The 20,229-nt window shown below is 32.9% G+C and overlaps 1 protein-coding gene across 5 annotated transcripts in view; it reads left to right on the forward strand.

Annotated features, from left to right (window-relative positions):
- Positions 1-3,273: 3,273 nt before the first annotated feature.
- The window catches only part of LOC116428895 (protein cortex), a 58,883-nt gene continuing 41,927 nt past the window's right edge, over positions 3,274-20,229 (forward strand). Inside the window, exons 1-2 of one of the 5 annotated variants that reach the window (XM_031981137.2) lie at positions 3,274-3,423; positions 3,827-4,010. In XM_031981137.2, coding sequence (XP_031836997.2) covers positions 3,882-4,010 — 129 coding nt within the window. In that variant the 5' untranslated portion in view covers positions 3,274-3,423; positions 3,827-3,881. The remainder of the gene's footprint in view (positions 3,424-3,826; positions 4,011-20,229) is intronic. The other 4 variants (XM_031981223.2, XM_076368278.1, XM_031981314.2 and 1 more) reach the window with 4 other exon arrangements.

The following is a 20,229-nucleotide window of genomic DNA, read 5'->3' on the forward strand; positions in this document are numbered from 1 at the left end:
AGAATTAACTTGCTCTTTTTTAGATGAGTATTTTGTTATCCAAAAATCATGAATTTGGTTGGCGATGATTTGTATCATATATTTCTGTCATTGCAGTTTAAATTCAATTATTAATACAACTACGTTATGTATAATTATTTGTAACTATGTAATTATTTGAATTTATAAGTTTTTGGGATTGTAAAACTTGGAGCTTTTGAATTCTGTTTATTATATTTAAGGAAAAAGATTATATAGGAATCTAAAAAGTATAAAGAACAATTAGGAATCTACTAAGGACATAGCCGATTTACATGGAGCGAATGACGAATAACAATGAAAAATTTGTTATTCGAATTTGGCTATAGACATCCATCGGGAAGGAATCCTCCCCACAGACAGTATTGATCTACGGAAGAACAGAAATGGAGGCAATTATTAAGCACGTGCAATGGTAAAATTGAATTTTTGTTTATTCTGAGGAAAATAATTAATTTGAAATGTATTTATCACATAAGAATTTTAATGATATTAGCTACCTTACCTTATATTGTGTCATTAGTTTTTTGAATGTAAATCATTGGAAGAATACAACAATTTGTTTTAACATATGATACATGATCCTGCTATTATCCCCCATAGTATAGATAATGCATTACATTTTACAATGGAAATAGTTAAATCATTTGTAAAACGTAGTTTATAAAAAATGTTCATTCAGTCAAATGTACAAATTAATTTCGTGATTGTGGGTTTAATGGTGGACGGTAATATGATAAATGGGCAACAATAGTACCTCATCCTTAACAAAAATAAAATTCTTCTTAAATAATGACAAAATAATAAATCATCTGTATACTAAAACTGGATGTTTCATTTCTAAGTGGATTATATGTGTGTATATAAATGTAGGAAAATGACTGAGGAACAAGAATTTTAATAACCGATGTAAAATATTATTTAAAACATTCTTCACCAACGACGTATATTTGTGACGATCAATGTATCACATTTTGTGCAAATAAGAGTAAGTTACATTTAGGCCAAGGCGAATAGGATAAAAATAAGAATATTGGCCATGTTTATTGCAGTATCATAGAAATGCGCACGCTGACAGTCCGTACTACTTCATATATTTTCCCTACACCTAATTCAATACATCTTCAATTATTTCAAACTGTTGTTTGCCACTAGCACGTCTTAGAATCGAAGCGAACACAATGAATTCAGTGCTAGTCTAAAATACATAATTGGTAAGCTAGGAAATTCAAATGTGTTTATTATTATTAGTCCCTAAGGTCTCTAAATTCAGTATTTAAGGTAGTTTAGATTATTATACTGCATTTTGTTTATTTATTTAATTCACTTCGAAATCCTTAGAAAGGGTTAATCGGATCAGATCGCGTGAGGCGAACCGGACATTTCTCTTTTTCAGTGTTTTTGCTTATAAAACTAAGACTTTCCTTAAGTTCTTTTTAAAATTCTTCTTACTCATATTGAAGCTGAATATGTATTAATAACAAATTTATAAAAAAAAAATCATTCTCAGTTGTAGCTATTAGTTTTTCCCGGTTAAATCTGAACTGGTCCGATTCACCTTGATCTAACCTGTATAGAAGAAATTTAATCCTTTGCGGACAAAGATTTTGTGAAATATAGAAAACCTTCGACAGGTGAAACTAAATTATACATCAATTGCTTAATTAAGAGAAGAAAAGGAAACTACGTATTGATTTCTTGCTATTCGAGTAATTAAATCATTTGTCTGCGACTTAATCTTCCAAATATGACCATTTCATTTCGCTGAAATGTCGACGTTCGTCCGAAAAAGGTTAAAAAGAATGAAACCCTCGAGAAGAGTTTAACTCTACGAAATTTGACAAAGCTTACTGTACTCAACATGCGCACCATCTCTATCTCTTGCTTTTTCTCTCTCGCTCAGAACTCTTTCTCCTTTTTTCAAAATCTCAACTGCTGCTCCCGCGACCTACTTCGCATATGTATATAATACACTCACCCATGCACGTATTTCGCGGTTGTCGCACTTTACTTTCCTATTTCTGTCACACTTTCGTTCTCACTCTCTCACATTCGCTGTCGGGGTCGTTCGCACTTGCTTTCGGTGTCGCACATCTGTCGCACATTGACATGTAGGTGATGCTCACCTTTGCTACCGACAAATAGAGGAGCGACCTATTACACGTTGATTTCCGCGCGATTTCACAGAGCAAAATTCGCAAAATGGAAAAATATAATATTTAATCATTTGACTGAACTGCATTATGATTATTGCGCGTTGATTTAACTGAATATCACCGCATTAGGTAGCATTATCTATAATATAGAGATGTTTTCAAATAATCATCGTTTGAGTAAACTATAATAATTCGATTTGGTTGGGGGTCACCGGTGACTCCTATGGCATTCAACGTGTTAAACAAAAACGCGAACTGTTTTTAGGACAGTTCAACCGTCAATCGCTCCTAACGACTTCGGATAGGAAGGACTTTGTAAAATCAAAAAATCTAAATTATATTATCATACTATTTTCTTTATACAAACCTGTCACGTGAAAATTGAGTGGGTCAAGGTCTTTTTATAGTCTATATAAGGAGACTATTGAGCGTTTATAGTGTGTTGTGTTTATAGTTTTGATTAATTTCATGTAACCGAATTGACAAATAGCAGATTAATATTGAAAATGAGACGAGTAAAGGTGAAAGCCAGTTCAACTAGCATCCCTCTTGGACTCCTTTCCTGAACTCTAGGGAGTTCATATAACCAGTTAACTGTGTTTGACATGTATATGCGTCATCTTACAGCATGAAATCATACTGATTCCTTCAACGATGAATTCTTTATGTTTTTAGATAAACATGTAATTTTTCTTTGTCTTGCTTTGATTTTTCATTAAAGTATACGGTAAGATAATTCATCCCATGTTTGACAAGTATATTTTATATTTTATGCACTTGATTTTTTGATTTTATTGCGCACAAAACGGGAGATCTGTAAAACTAAATTCGACAGTTAACAGGATAATCTGTACCAACGAAATTTCAAAGTATTTCACAATTTCATACTTTTGACATTTATAATAGAACTGACAATTATAGAGGGTACCATGCTATCGAAGTAAATAAACTGTTATTCATAGGAAGAAATATTACATTGAAAACACTATAGTTTCCTATTATGGTATTTATTTTCTAAATGAATAATCTAATAAAATAATAATATAGTACAAGTAGCAACGGGTACATCAAATTCTTGAACGGCAGTGTAATACAGTTTTCGATGATTCTCTGTTTACGTTTTCGAATGTTATTAAGTACATGGTTCAGTGGCTCGTTGTCCCGCGTAACGGATAGTTCTCAGACCAGTATTCGGAGTGTCTCAAATTACTTTGTGGTGTAGGAAAACTTGTAAATTTTATTAAATACGGTATGTATTTATACGGGATGATGTTAATGTGCAGACATCCATTTACGCGTACTCCACGTGAGTTCGTTTTATGCGAATGAAAATCGTTGGTGGCGCTAATGATTTTACTATTGACGAGACTGTCTTAAAATAAACACTAAATTGAATATACAATTGAAAAACAATGGAAACCAAAGTACAACTAAATACGATATCATTATAAATTTTAATGAAAGTATTGTAGGGAATAGAGGAAATAAACTTCTATTTAGTTTAAGAAACTTCACTCGGCATAAGAGTTCACAGTTTAATTATAAAATTTAACGTTGCAGTGTGTTATTGTCTAAAAAATCTACAATGAAAATCATAAAGTTTGAATTTCTTTCATAATCGTCGTTAATAAGAATAAAATTCCCTTCCACAGTTGTTTTGAAAAATTGACTCACAATTAAAAGTGTGAACATTCAGATTCAAGAAAAATGTTTCGAAGGCCCCTGTTTCGTTTACAAAATCAAGAAAATCAAGGAATTGGAGACATTAATACCACACCACTAAATTCAGGTACTTCCAGGTTACCAAGAGTATTGTTGAACAAGTTTTTAATGCCGGTAAGTTTTATTCTATTATTTATGAATAATTAATATTTTCTGCTTTATATGTAAAGAATTAATTGTATTATTCAATTCTCCAAACAATTCCAATCTTGTACTGTTTAAAACACTTTTACGTAGACCGTTTGAATGGAATTTATTAATGCAAATGTTTTGGAATCCATGTTTCCTAAAAATTCCTAAAAATTTCCTAAAGAAAATTCTTTCAGGAAAAAATATAAAAGATTTATACAGACATTGTTCATTTATTCAATACTTTATTTTATTTGCTCAAATAAGCAGGTAAAAGGGATAAATAACAATTACCCATATGTGTGAATATATAATAACGTATTAAATTTTTTTACAATAGTGTTAAGTTATAGTAATCATATAGATGATTGCGTACCTATGATTTTTTTTATGATTTCATGATTTTGTGATATTTCATAGAAATTAATATTTTGATCAACCTTATTTTACATACAGTTACTCACATTAATATTCGGACACGGCGCTATCTATATATTCATTGCTGTATACAAGAGGATATGACTTAAATATCACATTGCTTATTTTATAGGAATAAGAATCATTTATTATAGATAGTTAAACATATTATATATATAATTAAACAATTTATTTATTTAAAATACTCAAACAATTTATTCCTAATAATTACATTTAATTGTAAAATAAATTTTAAACGAAAAGTTGTTCCATTTCCACATCACATTAATATTTACACAATATATTCATAACTCTCATCTGCTCTTTGTATAAACACATCGTAACTGCTAAAAGCCTATAAATATAACGACTCAACTGTTTGAAATAAAATTTTCCGCCGTAATACCAGTTTCCATTAAGTTAACGTATATGATAAGAATGAATGTTTTAAATAACATTCTCCTCTTGTAAAAATAATAAAGATTAGTATGCATAGGCTTGGTTTTTTCGAAGCGGTAGAGGGAGGGACTTCACCCTTGCCACGCCTATCCCCCGACTGCGTTTGTATTTTATAATTGTCAAAAATACTTCCAGCTTGAATCCGGTGCTTTTTAGGCGATTACAAAATAAAATCGTGAATGGAGTATCGAAAATTACTTCCACAAATAACAATCTCTGTTGTTTCTGTCAGTGGACAGAGTTGCTAGTAGCATTAATATTTACAACGTACATAAATTTTATATCAATGTCCTAGTGCTAGTAGTTTTTTACGAATATCTACGAAATCGTGGGTGAGTAGGGGTTACACGCATAAGAAAAAATGATCAAATATATCAAAAAATCATTTAAATCCGTGAGGTGCGCGCTCAGTTTAATTCCTTGTCCTATGGTTCATTTCTTAACTATGATCGATACAACTACTTCATCATCATTAATTTATTAAGAAAAGGAAAAATGTTGATGGCTATTCTACATTTACGTTTAGTTCAAAGACTAACTATTGATAATAGAAAAGTAACATATAATTTATATATAAAAAAATAAATAACATTTAGATTTCCCAAATTCAGTTTAAAATTTTCGTCAAGAGTCTGGAACGATATTATAGGTGACGGGGTTAATTGCATAATTACTCAGGCTCCTTTAGAATGCAGTTTCATTCCTTTAAAAATAACATTCCAAACTATTTTACTTCTTACAATGATAACAGGTGAATACTAACTAGATTCCAATGTCGTTTACTCATAATGTGTATTTATTTAACATCTGCATGATCAGTTATTTGTATACACAAATGTTACGTTTTACTGAAGTAAACACTTTTATCAAATAAATGAAAAAGTAAATAACTATTTTCAGGACGAAACGTAAAACATCATCGATTTTTAACCTTTACGAATATAGTGTTTGAAGTGATATTCGCTAAGCTGTTGTTTTCCATGCGAATTATCATAATTTATATATTAGGTTGGGGGAAAAGTAATGCATTATTTTTTAGGTAGATAGTTGTAGTGACCGATATCTCGTAAAGTATCGATTAATCAATTTCTGATATATGCTTGTTGGAAAGGTGACATTTCGCAACAAAAAAATTCTTTTGCGGTTTTTTGTTTGGTGCATTCAGTTGTGAGTTACAGGGTGTTAAAAATGGAAGTCAACAAAGAGAAAATTCGGTATGTTTTACAGTTTATCTTTGATAAATGCGAAAATGCAAGATAGACGGCTGAAATTGTGAATGGTGTTTATGGTGCCGATACTGTAACAGCCAATTGCGTGGAATTTTGGTTTCGTTGATTCCGTTCAGATATTTTTGATGTTAAAAATGCACCTCGCATAGGTAGGCCCGTTGTCGAAAATGTCGATAAAATCACAGAAATAATCTAAGTTGACCGGCATGTTAGCAGTCGTTGCATCGCCTAGGAGCTAAAGATCGGCCATAAAACAGTTTTAAACCATTCGCACAAAGCTGGATTCAAAAAGAAGCTCGATGGTGTGTGCTACACCAATTAACACAAAGAAACATGATGGATCGTATTTCCATCTAAGAAGCCTTGGCCAAACGGAATGAAATCGACCCATTTTTTAAACAGATGGTGACTGAGGATGAGAAATAGACAAACCACGACTAACGGCCAGGAAGGTTCTGCTGTGCATTTGGTGGGACAGGGAAAAAATCATTTATTATGAGTTGCTTCCATACGGCTAGACACTAAATTCGGATACCTACTGTCAACAACTGGACCGTTTGAAGCTAGCGATTGACCAGAAACGGCCAGAATTGGCCAACAGGAGAAGTGTTGTGTTCTACCAGGACAACGCTAGGACACACGTGTCTATAGTGACTCGTCAGAAACTCCGGAAGCTTGGTTGGGAAGTTTTGATGCATCCACCATATAGTCCGGACCTGGCACTAAGCGATTATCATGTTTTTCTTGTATTGCAAAACTTCCTTAGTGATAAGAAATTGGCATCAAGAGGAGATTGTGAAAATCGATTACTAGAGTTTTTCGCCAATAGGAACCAAGACATCTATGAGAGAGGCATTATGAAGATACCTTTAAAATGGCAAGAAATTATAGAACAAAACGGTGCATATTTGATCCAAATCGGACAATCCGAAACATGTTAAATAAAGTCTTGAAGTTCACGTAAAAATAATGGATTCCTTTTTCCCCAACCTAATACTATACAATTTAGTGAAGGTTAGTCAAGATTAAATTTACATTTCAAACAATAGTTTAGAAATCTGAAAACCTTATTTGCAACGTGTGTTCACGATGAGTATAAATATTATACAATTTGAAATAAATTCTTCGTTTGTATTAATAAAGTATACGTTGCATTTTCATTTCTAGAATAAATTCTTTCCATTTCACATTCACAAAACCAAGATTGTCTAGTTAATGAAAAGTCAGTTTTATAGAATCACCTTTGTTGAGCAGCGTGCGCGCCGCGTGGATCGACGATGTGTGCGTTTAAGCGAAGTCCTCTTCACGCCTTAACGGTTGGAAGACGAATTGAAAAAATTATCGTTGTACATAGTAATTTTTTATAGGTTTGATAAATTCGATAAATTCGATAAATTTATTGATTAGAAAGGGACGATAATTGGAATATACGTTTGATTAGAAGGAAACAATATTTGAGGCTCACTATAGGATTACCGACGTGGCGTTTCGATTTCGATACGATAACCGACAGCGTACCGACCTTGCTTCGAATTTTCGATTGCAACTTGTTCATTCGCAGACACTATTATTTAAATTTGCTGCTCTTGACACGTTCAATACCGCGTGTACCACATATGGTACATGGTAATTTTTGCTAGGAAATATAGTACACCTTACAAAGCAGTAGAAACACGAAGAAATTATATCAAAATATATAGAAGTCATCAAAAACTTAAATATAATTAAAATTTACTGTGGCATCAAACATGTTAAAGTGCATTTCTCAGTGTCTTTTGTCGTATGCTGCGATGTTCATCCAAGCTGGGCGCAATTTCGTTGTTGACCTTAGCTACCACCTAGTAATTCATCCGGAAACGGTTGACACGGTACAAACGCGTCAACAACCCTATTTTCGAAAATCGTCATTTATCATGGTGTTGAAACAAATTATTGTACTCTTTCAACGGTTCACATCCTAAATACATAGTAATAACACTGAACGAAAGATAAGTTGGTTAACATTACCGATGATTCTTGACACAATGGGAACATTTAAAACCATTTATTTTCTTCGAGGCAAAAAAGTGGTCCATATTACTACCTCTTCCGCTAATAATCATTTCGACGGGGCAGATTGAGATATTTTCCCGTTAAGGAAAGAAATCGCAAAAAGAAGAACAGCTCTTACAAGTTTTTTTAATCATCGTCCGGAAGACTGGGTAAAAAGAAAGGAGGAAATTCAAGACGACCAGCCACTGCTGAGTCCCGGAGAATGTGCATCGAACGTAGCTGCCAGTTGCATCGCACTACCTGTGCCTTAATGCATGGTTTCACGCGTAATGATGCAATGAACTTCTATCAATCTGCTCACGTGAGGTTTCTACAGCTTGACCATTACCCCTGGCACGAGCTAGCATTAAGGCTTTTGCAAGCTGCACGATGCAATGCTGTTTCCTTTAGGTACGAATCGATCGTTTTCTTATTTCCAGCGGGCCATTGGGCTTTTTAATAAATTGATTAAAAGCTTTTTCAATGCTTTTAATAAATTCAATGTAATAGTAATAATTCGTCCTTAATTTTTCTATAATCGTCAAAACTCTAAAGAAGAAGATAAGCAGGACATTATTTATAATTATGAGCTATCCTGTAAAACAAGGAGAATGATGGTAATGTGAATGCTATCTGAATAATAATTTATCGTTATATAATGTGATTCATTAGAGAACTGTGTAGGTGTTCCTTGATTATATAGAACCATTGCTGAAAAGGAAACATAAACTTAATTCGGAGGACGAAAAGGTTTTGTTTAGAAATTTATTTTATTAATTAATTAATTTCGTTTGTCCTAGTACTGTAGACTTTGGAAAAACTTGAAGTGTATATACGACAAGAAGTTTTTTACGAGCTTTCTCGTTTGCTTTTCACTCGTACAGCAATATTAATATATTAACATTATACAATGTAACATTTTAAATCATACCTTAGTGTTCAACTTTTAATCATTTTTCTAATTATAGATCTAGTTATTAGAAGATATTTCTAAGAAAAAGATTGATAAATATTGGCTTTTTAAATGTTTGAAATTTGTATTACATTTTGAAATCCTATTGATATTATTTTCTTCGAAGATATAAACAATAAATGATCTATGAAATAATTTTTCATGTTTTAACTTATTTCAAGTTAATGAAAAATATAATACTACTGTATAGATTGTCACATGAATTTCGTGTGCTTACAAGTTGTAAAAATTATTCAGAAATTATATTCACATGGATAAACAAACATACTGTTTTATGTATTCATATTAACATAAAATTACTAATTTTTCAACAATTTTATACGCGATTTATGCAGCAAAATATTTTTCCTCGTCACTGCTCTTGCGCAATCATCGACGATCTTGAACTGTCACTCCATTATACTGGTACATCGTTTAATTTGAAAAAAATTCAATTACCTTGAAGTGTCCCTAACGCTTTCACCGAGAAGCAGAAAAACGTAACCATACCACGTCCTTCATAAAATCAAACAACTTTTGCATGAATCATTCTTTTTTAACTTCATTAATAAACAAGTGATTAAGTTATCTTTTCTTAAATGTACCATCTTAAGAATGAAACTAAAATAAAAAGTTTCAATGAATAAAATTTTACATTTTCATACTTTACGAATCATCGAAATATGAAAAATCTAATTCTATGGATGGGAAATTTTTCTGTAGTACAATAATTAAGGTGTGTCGATCGCGAATATGCTAATGTATTTTATATTTTTTACCTTTTATTCGTGATATAGCGAACAGATCATTTATAAATAAAATTGTTACAATTTGCCAATCAAACCTTACGATGTTTCAATGTCAACAATCTTTATACTTAATAAATATATACTGTTGCTCAAAAGATTGCTATTACTTTTAATAATCACACTTTATGAAAGAATATAAAATGAGACAAAAATGCAGTTCATTGTTTCATTCTTTCTATTATGTCAGAATGTTTTTTATTTCAAGAAAAATTAAGTCTTTATTCAAGTTTATGTTTAATTTAAAAATCTTAAAAGGTATATTAATATCGTAATTTCAGAGCTTGAATTGAATTTGTTTCATTAACAAGATCGTTTATTGCATTAATTAGATTTTCACGAGACAATCCTCATTAAAAAAAAGAAATTGCTCTGACAAAAGAAATATTTAATAATTTAAAGCGTTGATTCAAAATAAACAAAACTTCTTAAAGCTACATATTCACTTCAAATGAATGAAATCGTTAGTATTTTATATGAAAACGGTGTATTTTACATGAAAACGTGTAAATTATCTATGCTCTGATTAAGTAAGCAGTATGAAACTTTCGAACGATGATAAACTAGTTTCAAAATCAGCTAAATGTAATCTATTTCAATCAGTTACAATGTTTCGTAAGTGTTTAAAATTACTGTTAATACGATACAGGTATGAATTATACACATAACTGTATAAATAATTATAGTGTCATGCAGTGGATAAGAATACTAATCGATCACTCCAATCGCAACTGAACTGTCAGTAGTTCGAAGCTGACGTCCCGAAACCGGACATTTCCAGTTTAGTTACTTTTCAATTTCTCTGGAACTAAATCTCACACATTTAATGGTGTGTGTATTTAATTGGAACGGATATTACTCTTGGAGTTGTTTTACAAAAACGAAACTAGGATACAGATAATAATAAAAAAACATAACAAGGAGAAATCATGCAAAGAGATGTTGACAGCAGTAACAAGAAAAACAAGAAACACGAAAAGAAATTAAGAAGTTTTAATTAATATTATAAATACAAATGTAGAAGAATAAGTACAAAACCAGGACCTATTTTTAAAACAATTTAAAATTGTTTCATGAATTGAAGAGTTATTGTAGAGAACAGTGTAGGTGACACAATTGAAAACTTTTCTTTTTCTATTTTTATCCTGCAGTTAATAATTTAAGTACAATTTTCCTTTTGTAAGTAGGTATCAATTATGACATAGAAGATTAACACATTGTATGCAGAAGACGTACCAATACCTTCTTCGCGTACCATCGAGTAATAGTAAATAAATTTTATCTATTCCACTAGTATTCTATATTGAAAGTACAAATTTAATTAATTTTACGTATAATTAAAAGTATTTCTATCTGTAATTAATGATTCTAAAAACACATTGAATAACAAATAAACGAGTTGTTTGAGTAAAATGGTCCGCATGTAATGTATTAAATGGAAACGTTGATTCTGGTGTGTACACGCACGTATTAGAAGATTGTTTAATACTAAGCACTAAATATATATTTGAAGATTAAAACGACTTTTCCTGTCAACATGTCAACGCAAGTTGTCACCGCAACAAGAAAATTGAAGACTACCTGAAAGGCAATGAAATAAAAACCATAAAGTGACCAGCACATAGCTCAGACTTAGGCTCAATTAAAAATTTCCGAGCAACACGGAAGAAATTAATTAATACAAGAAAGCCTGAAAACAAAGACGAACTTCGTAAAGTTATGAAAACTGTATGGGTAGAAATTCCTGTAATTGAATACGAAAACTTAATCAATTTTTCGCAACTTTATGTTTCGTTTGGCATTATTGTGATTTGGATTCAGATTTTTTGATTTCACTTACGGGTGCCATTTTTCACAATACAGTGAACCACCGATTATCTGAAGTAATTAGGAGACAAATCAAACAACTCTTCGATTTGAAAGGAATAAATTTATGAACACGTCATAAATCAATAAAAAATTAACTTTGTATATGCTTATTATTTTTTCTTTATATTAGTTGCTGTATAAGTATAATCTATCAATATTGATATTTATCATTGAATGTGTTGAGTTGTGTTGGCATGTATGTGAATATACCCATTAGTGCATCAGTGTGACAGTTACGGATTTGGATCAGTGAATACGAAGGGCAGTTAGAGGAAATAATACCTTTTCAGCCTTTCCTGTTTGTTATAAGTATCCAAAAGATTGACTGCAAGAATGTTTGGGTGTTTTGTATCCCCAGTTAATATTTTGTGCTGAATAGAGCAATTGCTTGACTTACTGTACGAATATTGGTTTCTTTGTTTATTTGGTTGTTTGCAATATACCATTCTGCTTCCAGGATGGATCTTAGTGTTTTATTTTGCCATTTTTCTTTGATTTTAATGGTGCAATCTGATGCTGTGGCCTAGAGTTGACTGGCATATAACCAGATGGGCTTTAAGATTGTATTGTATATTGGTAGTTTGTTATATGTTATCAATTGTGATTTTTTTCTAATCAGTCACCCAAGTTCTCTAGATTTTGCGTTTAGCTAGTTTTTTTATTGTGTATTTTAAGTTGAGTCAACCTCATTGAGTCATTGGCAATCGCTTTAAATTATGCAGATGATTATCCATTTATATTATTGTATTGCGTATTCCTTAGTTATGGGTGGCTGATTAAATTAAGCGTATTATTTTGATCTCTTTTACAGATTTCAAAATATTAAAGCATGAGTGAACTGTTCAGATTACATCTTTAGGATCTTCGTTTATTTGAAATTTTCTTTTTTCCCTTTGGTAACTAATGCAATGATAATGTGTTCGACTGAGTTCACTGTGTTGCATCGAGTGCATATTGGTTTGTTTTCGTTTTTAATAAGGTAGGGGTGAGAAAAGTTCGTACGTCCAATCCTTAGTCTGCATTTTCCACAGTAGTTTTCTATCCAGATAGACACCAAGGTATTTGCTTATTTCCTGTTGTGGTACTTCTACGTTGTTCAGATTTGTTGGATCGAATAAAATATTGCAATTAAGAAGATCGTCACCGAAACAAACCTTAGTAGCGAAAGTGTTAAATCCAGCGGATTTTCTTAATAAATATATCAAAAACTTAAAGTTTGATATTTTTGTAAAAGGAAAAAATTGTTAAAAGAATCGATAAGGGAATAGGCATTCTACAAGTTCATTTACATTTCATTAATACTAAAACTACGAGACGGGTCAAAATGACTCATTCACGATTTCTTCTTTTCGGAATCATAGAAAATGTAACAGATATTATTAAAAACATCGATTCAGCAGTACGCAAACTAAATTGTGAATCAATTAGAATCTCAATAGATGCACTCTTAGAGTTTCCTTAGAGAAATTTGGAAAAGTCTATTCGAATGCTCAGTAGTTCTCGTATTAAAAGAAGTTGAAGTTACCTGCTGTTTTCCACATTTGGACTACATATGTTCGTTTAGAGTATATAACGGCATTTTTCGTAGGAACTGCAGTTACAACAAATTATTTTTGTAATATTAGGTAATAATTTACTACCCTTAAACGCTGAGCTGAAAAAATTTCGAAATATTAAAACGATGAGTTCTGTAGTGCAGAATTTCATTTACCTTTATGTGTATCGGTATATTAAGATTTCATTTGGTTGCTTTCGTTTTTAATCAGTAATGCATTTTGAGAATTTTAAGCTAATGAAATATGACATCGATAAATATTCGAGCAAGCTATTAATTTTCTTATCTTTATTAAGGTAAATGGGATTCTGCATTAGAACATTGATCTGCTATCTTCTGCTATTCAAAAATTCTTTTATCCGAACACTTATATCTTCCAATTAGTTCGGATATGGTATGGTCTGCTGTAATCAAGTAGGATCTCAATTAACCGGGTTGCGGTTATCCGCGATTTCAACTGTCCGGGGTCTTAGTTATCCGGCATCTCGATTATCCGGATTTACAAACCTTTTCTATAACTCGTTTTTGCGAACAAAACATCGCCACTTCGAATGCATCGCTAAAAGGCAGCCTGCTAATGATAACATCTACTTTTCACAAACAAACTGCGTTCGATATTTATGAAATATGATTGCATACCAACAAAATTGTTAATGATTTACAATTTACGTGGTGGAGGATCTACAGCTGACGGTTAATGAGATAAAAAAAATGGAAGAAAACGCACGTATACTGTGCACGAAGAAAGTATCTGCATACTTTCGACATTGTCTCTTCAACAAAGCAGTTGCACCTGAACCCTGATTTACACAGCACATTTTTACGCGATTCTCTTTTTTACACGATACATTAGGACACTAGAATATATTGGATATATTTTCTTGTATTCGTTTCATGTATTCTATTCCAGTAGAAAATACAAATGTAGAAATGTTGTGCAGTTTCACTCGGAAAACGATTAAATTCGTACAACAGTAATGTCAGATTCTTGAAGGTCTTACAATTGCTTAAATCATGAAGGTTATAAGCACTTAACTGTCAATTTAGAAATCAAAGTATTTACACATACAGAATATGCAGCATGCGCGAAGAGACACGAGAGTGAATATTCACCGTTATGGAATTTGTATGTTACATTGTGCGAAGTAAATATATTTTTAAACCTATTTTCAAACTTATTTCTCGACAAAGCTTCGGGTTAGAGCGTTCAGTCCAATAATTGTTTTCAAACTAAAAAATCATTGCAAAAACGTTTTGAGATTAACGTCATCTCATTACAGTTGATAAAAAGTTGAAAAACAATCAATTTTTATAAAAATTTATCTAAAAATTATGTTTATATCAGTGATGTTATATCCGCCATTTTGAATGTTTCATTTTTGATGAAATATTCAGATTTAACAACTCCAAAAGCAAAAGTATACCAATTGTTATGAAGATCCTATGAAGTTATGAATTTTGGCCAGCGTTTCGTCAAACGGCACCACTGTGCGGCGCGGTGTCCCAATGGCAAATGCGTAAAGTTGTAAAGTGGCGAGCCGCCCGAGTTTTATCCAGTTCTCTCCATGGAAATACGTTCGTCGAAACGGGGAGTCCAGTTCGGTCGTTGTCTTCTATGGGATTCGAGTCCGCTTCTTTATCCCGGCCCAAAAATGGTTAGGGCGTGTACGAAATAGAAACGCGATAATTAACCGGTTACCGTTGAAGGGACATTATTAGGTAGCCGTTTCCAGTGGCCAGCATCACGCGAGGCCTCGTAAACTTTTTCGGATTGTAATTATTCCTAAAACGGCCGGGATGGTTTACGTGTTCGAGGAAATCGAGGAACAGGGCGCAATTTGCGTGATCAAAATGATTAAACAGGTGAGAGATAGTCGATTAAAGGTCTGGGGCCTTTTTTACCTGACCGCCGGGCCGATTGTGTTAACGGGTTCATTTATGCCGTTTCGTTTAATTAATGGCAGGCTAGAATCGATCAGGAGGACTTAAAACGCGTCCCTGGGACTCAGCAATGACGCTTAATCCCTCTTAACTAGAGTCTTTCATTCTCATTCTATAGATTTCAATCCGCTGAACGTAATTGCTGGCCCGTCGTATTAATCTTTTTCCACACGTGATGCGACGAGAATGTAATCAGACTAATGAAAAATAAAATGTATTAATGCGCAGGACCCAACGTTTCTTATTTATTTCCTTGAAAATAATCCCTAAGAATCCAGCACGGCGTTTACAGCAATCGCATGATCGTTCAAAAGACTAAAAGGATTCTTTTAATGTAATTGCGTTTAATTCCCTTGGAATGTCGCATAGGCGTTTGACTGGTTGTCAGTTTTGCTTTTATGATTCTAAGATCAATTAAAAATTTTACAAATTTTAAGGAATTTTCGAAAAACGCATTCCTTTAACTGAAAAATTACATTAATCGTTGTTAGTGTTTTGATTCTAAATGGATAGAAATTAAAAAATATTCTATGACTCGAACTAGATAATTATATCGAAAAAAAACTGTACGAAAATCGATTCATTAATCTTCGAAATATTTTTGAAACTCATCTTGAAAGCAGTGTTTTGAGAAGAAACGTATGAAACATGAAGTGAAATTTATACATTGGTACAAGATTTTTTCATACTTACATGAAATCGAAATTCTTCTGAATTCTTGAAAAACTAATTTTTGAGCAGTTATCGCTGTTAAATTTTGCTCAACAAAATCGTAAATTACTAACTACAATTTTTTAAAAATATCTTCGACACTGTTTCACGCTAAGTTCGTTCAAACATCTCAGATATATTCTCGCCTCTACGCCTACGATATTATTTTAGTTAAACCGAATATAATATAACATAACAATCATATACGCTGTTCACCCATGAAAAATTTCGGACTAATTATAATACTTGATTTATATTTCTGCGCTTTTCATATAGCATTACTTTAGCATTTCTATCTTTTGCGATTCATTCCAAACAGTTGAGAGAACGAAATATCGATGCAGAGTGAACAGGATCACAAAAAATTATTATTAGAGTGTTGCTGATACCTCAAACATTCAATAATTTGATATGCAACAGTATTCTACGCTTTATTACGCAAAGTCCTCTTATAGATCTGTCGCATGAGAAACATGAATACCGTAAGTCTTAGTGTACAAATGATTTTCTCACGGTCTACCTCTGATTAGTGATTGATTGATCGATTAAATGTATTTACCTGGCCGGTTCCGCGGCTGAGAAACACGTTTAATAACACGCAATGTGTATAATTAATAAACTGAACAAAATGCGAAGGTAATTAAAAAGACACGAGAAGTGAGCAAGAGGAAATTGCGAGCAACTAAGAGGCAACTTGTTCTGCTCCCCGAAGACTGTAATTTCAAGCATAACTGTCTATTTGGAGAAAAGTATCGCGGAAATCAATCGGATGCTTTCCTGTAAAGGTGCTATCAGAATTGGAAACAAGTAATAAGCCTCCACCTCTGAAAATTTCTCTGGAAAAAGAACTTCCGCGTAAAATTGTTTTATAATTAACTTTTTCTCTAACGTTATATAGATGCAACATTGTCAGAATTACTTTCCCCGTAATTACAAAAATATATTTTTTTAAGTAATAGGGTTCTTATATGGTACAAACTAAATCTTTGCTTGAATATTATTCTGCATATAAATATTTATATACATATAATTATGAGAGAGAGAGAGAGAGAGAGAGAGATAGATAGATAGATAGATAGCATATTTTATTAGTATATTTTAATGAAAATACCAAAGCAAAACAGAGAAGAATTACATGTTTATCTGAAAAGTGAAGAATTTATCGTGGAAAGAATTATACAGTATCATTCCAAGCTTCAAAATGACGTGTATACTCATTAAGCGTAGGTCAAATGCACCTATAAAATATTCTATCGAGAAGCTAAAGCAAAACGAAAAAGAATTATATACTTGTCAAAAAAAGTAAATGATCCATCGTTGATGGAATTCAGAATTCACTTTAGAATTTTCATTTTGCAAGCATTTCAATTATGAAAACGTTTTTGCGAAAGATTTTCTATTAAATTCGTATATTTGCACAAATACGAAACTTCGACCCTTCGAATCTCAGGAAACGTATTGTTCTAAATTTTATGAAAAGTTATAAATAGGTCACTCTGCTTGCTCGGTAGTTTTAATGTTAAGACTCCATAATATCGATAGTCCTACTGCCTTAGACATTACTTTATCCGACATGTGTTTATTTTTCAAAAATCAAGACACGAGTTGTGCCCGTCTAATTTTCCTTTAGTCGCAACACTGTGCACCGGTACGTTTAGGGAAAGTATGACTGCAGACAGGATGATCTCGAGTGATTGTAGAAGTGTGAAGGAAGAATATCTAGAACCGAGCGACTGGACCGTGAGAATTAAGCGATTAGCGAAACGTATACGTGATTGCGAAAGTTTTAGCGATGGATGCAAGGCACAGAGTGCAAATCAGAAGGGCTGCGTGTGAAGAGAAGGAAAGAGCGATTGGGGATGAATGATAAAAGTACGTGAAAGTTCAGCGATAGGGTAGTCTAAGATCCTTCATACACGTTGAAAATTGCGACTATGGAAGCATTGCCACAAGTGATGACTTTAACCCTTGGGCTCCGAATTTCTTTTGTATTTTTTCGCGATACCTCTGTATTATTGTAATATTTGATTTGAAATGTATTTTGTAAAATTGTTATTTTTTAGAAAGCGGTGTAAACAATCCTTTTCACTAATAATATTGAAAATAACATAATAATATAATGTATTTTAAAAATATCTTGACAAAAAAGCACGCCTATGAATAAAACTGACGTCGCGTCACGTTCGACATAGGAGCGCAAAAGGTTAAGTCTTTCGAGGTTTTATTATACATGTTGCATTCGAACAAGAAGTGAAAAAGGTTCAAAACCATCCTTTGTAGCGATGTCTGCATCGCTATAAGTTTCATCGTGTATAGAGGCCTTAACCAGTTACCTGCATTTGACAAGTATGCACGTCATCTTAAAGCTCAAAATGATACTAATTTTTTCAACGATGAACTATTTATTTGTTCAGATACAAATGTAATTCTTTTTCGTTTTGCTCTAGTTTTCCGTTGGAACTATATTATAGGTGCATTCGTCCTGGGTTCGACGAGTACACATTTCATTGTTTGATTTCATTGTGCACAATGAGACATGTTTAAAATTAAATTCCACGGTCAATAGGTTAAAAAAGTCTGGAAAACAGCTACAAGAGACTAAAGCGAACGAGTCTCAAGAATAAATCTTCAGCGAGCATCAGTGGATGTACACATATTTTTATCTCATTTTAATATTTTTATCTTGTCGATAAACTTTTTGTTAAATGGTTAAAAGTACCGCTACATTATGACAATCCTGAGTTAATACTAAACATATCGCGACCGGTCAAGACCGGTTCTAGTTAATCCTCCTTCGTTCATTTAACTTTGTATCAATTTTTACATTATTCAATTAACCAGTTTCTCAGCTTTCGTCTTTCCTTTTATTTCCGTTTCCACTCAGAAAAATTTGTCGTCCAACCTGTTTACCTTTATTTTTTAACTAATTATTTGACTGGTTGCCGTAGGGACAGGTATACGTAATCTGTCGATACGTTTATAAAATTAATTCAATAATTTTATTACATTTATTATAATTATTACATTTATAAAATTAATTCAATAAATTCGATAAAGCGTTCAGTGTGTATAAACATAAATGTCTGCATAAACGTCCGCGATATTCTTAAAGCAATAGTTAGTTAATAAAACAAAATGATTCAATCTTTTCGATTTTACTTTCGCAAACAAAATCATCATCCCGCCGCTGGTGTACCGATTAAAAACTAAACTCAAGTTATTTTATCGCCGAACACTCGTATATACTAGCAGAATGTTATACACAACTTACGACCATTTGCATCATATAATCGTTAGCATCAAGCTAATCAGCAGTCTGAAGTGTCATAAATTCCCTATCAGCTGAGGCGTTATTTGCAAACAAATATACATATACATTTGTTCGCTTTACGACTGGCGGGGATTTATTTGAAGCATTTCGAGCGTTAATTTACGCGGACTTGTTAATCCAATAGCGTAATATTTCAAGATTTTACGAATCTCTAATCCAGGAACGGCCTGACTATTATTTACTACCGACCACGTGAACACGATCGGACTACACTTTCATTGTAGTTCGCGCACCTGAACCGTTCCGAACTTTTCCCCCGGAAGCGCGGCACACGTCACGAAACGGAGCTATGTAGTACGCCCACGCGACGCTTGGGTCTCTCGGCTACAGCCGATGACAACGATCTCGTTCGTTTGGTTGCGCAAGCACGACCCACAAGCATCGTCGTCACGCGACGATCCTGTGGAACGCTCTCAAAGTTCCCCGTGAAAACCTTTCGTTCTTTTTTTTTCTGTTTCGTTCCGTTCGAGTTTCTCTTTTTTGTTAGTTCAGGTTGGTTCTCCACGTGCGATCGACTTAAATCTCGCTCGGGACTCGAACGTTTGTGCGTGCCGGCTAATGCTCGCACGCGAGCTTGCCGCTGAAGTTCACGCACGATTAAACGCGGATCGGATCTCGATCGGGAGACCGGAGAGAAGTTCCTGCAGAGAAGTGACGTGGAATGGGGAAAAAAGGGAAAAATCGTTCGAAGGGGCACACAATTTCCTCTCCGACTGATTTATTCGTTCGTTAATTAACTAGTTATTGGTACCTTCAATGTGGAATAATGAATTCCCGGTTGTATTATAGCTGAACGGTTTTGTTAGAGATGTATGTATAGGCAAGGTAAATGTACCAATGATTAGTCATGGTTTAGACCAGTTGAGGTTGTTTAAAATTTAAGGTTAACATTATCTATGGATG

Source organism: Nomia melanderi, chromosome 1 (assembly GCF_051020985.1).
Source record: "Nomia melanderi isolate GNS246 chromosome 1, iyNomMela1, whole genome shotgun sequence".
NCBI classification, from domain to species: Eukaryota; Metazoa; Arthropoda; class Insecta; order Hymenoptera; family Halictidae; genus Nomia; species Nomia melanderi.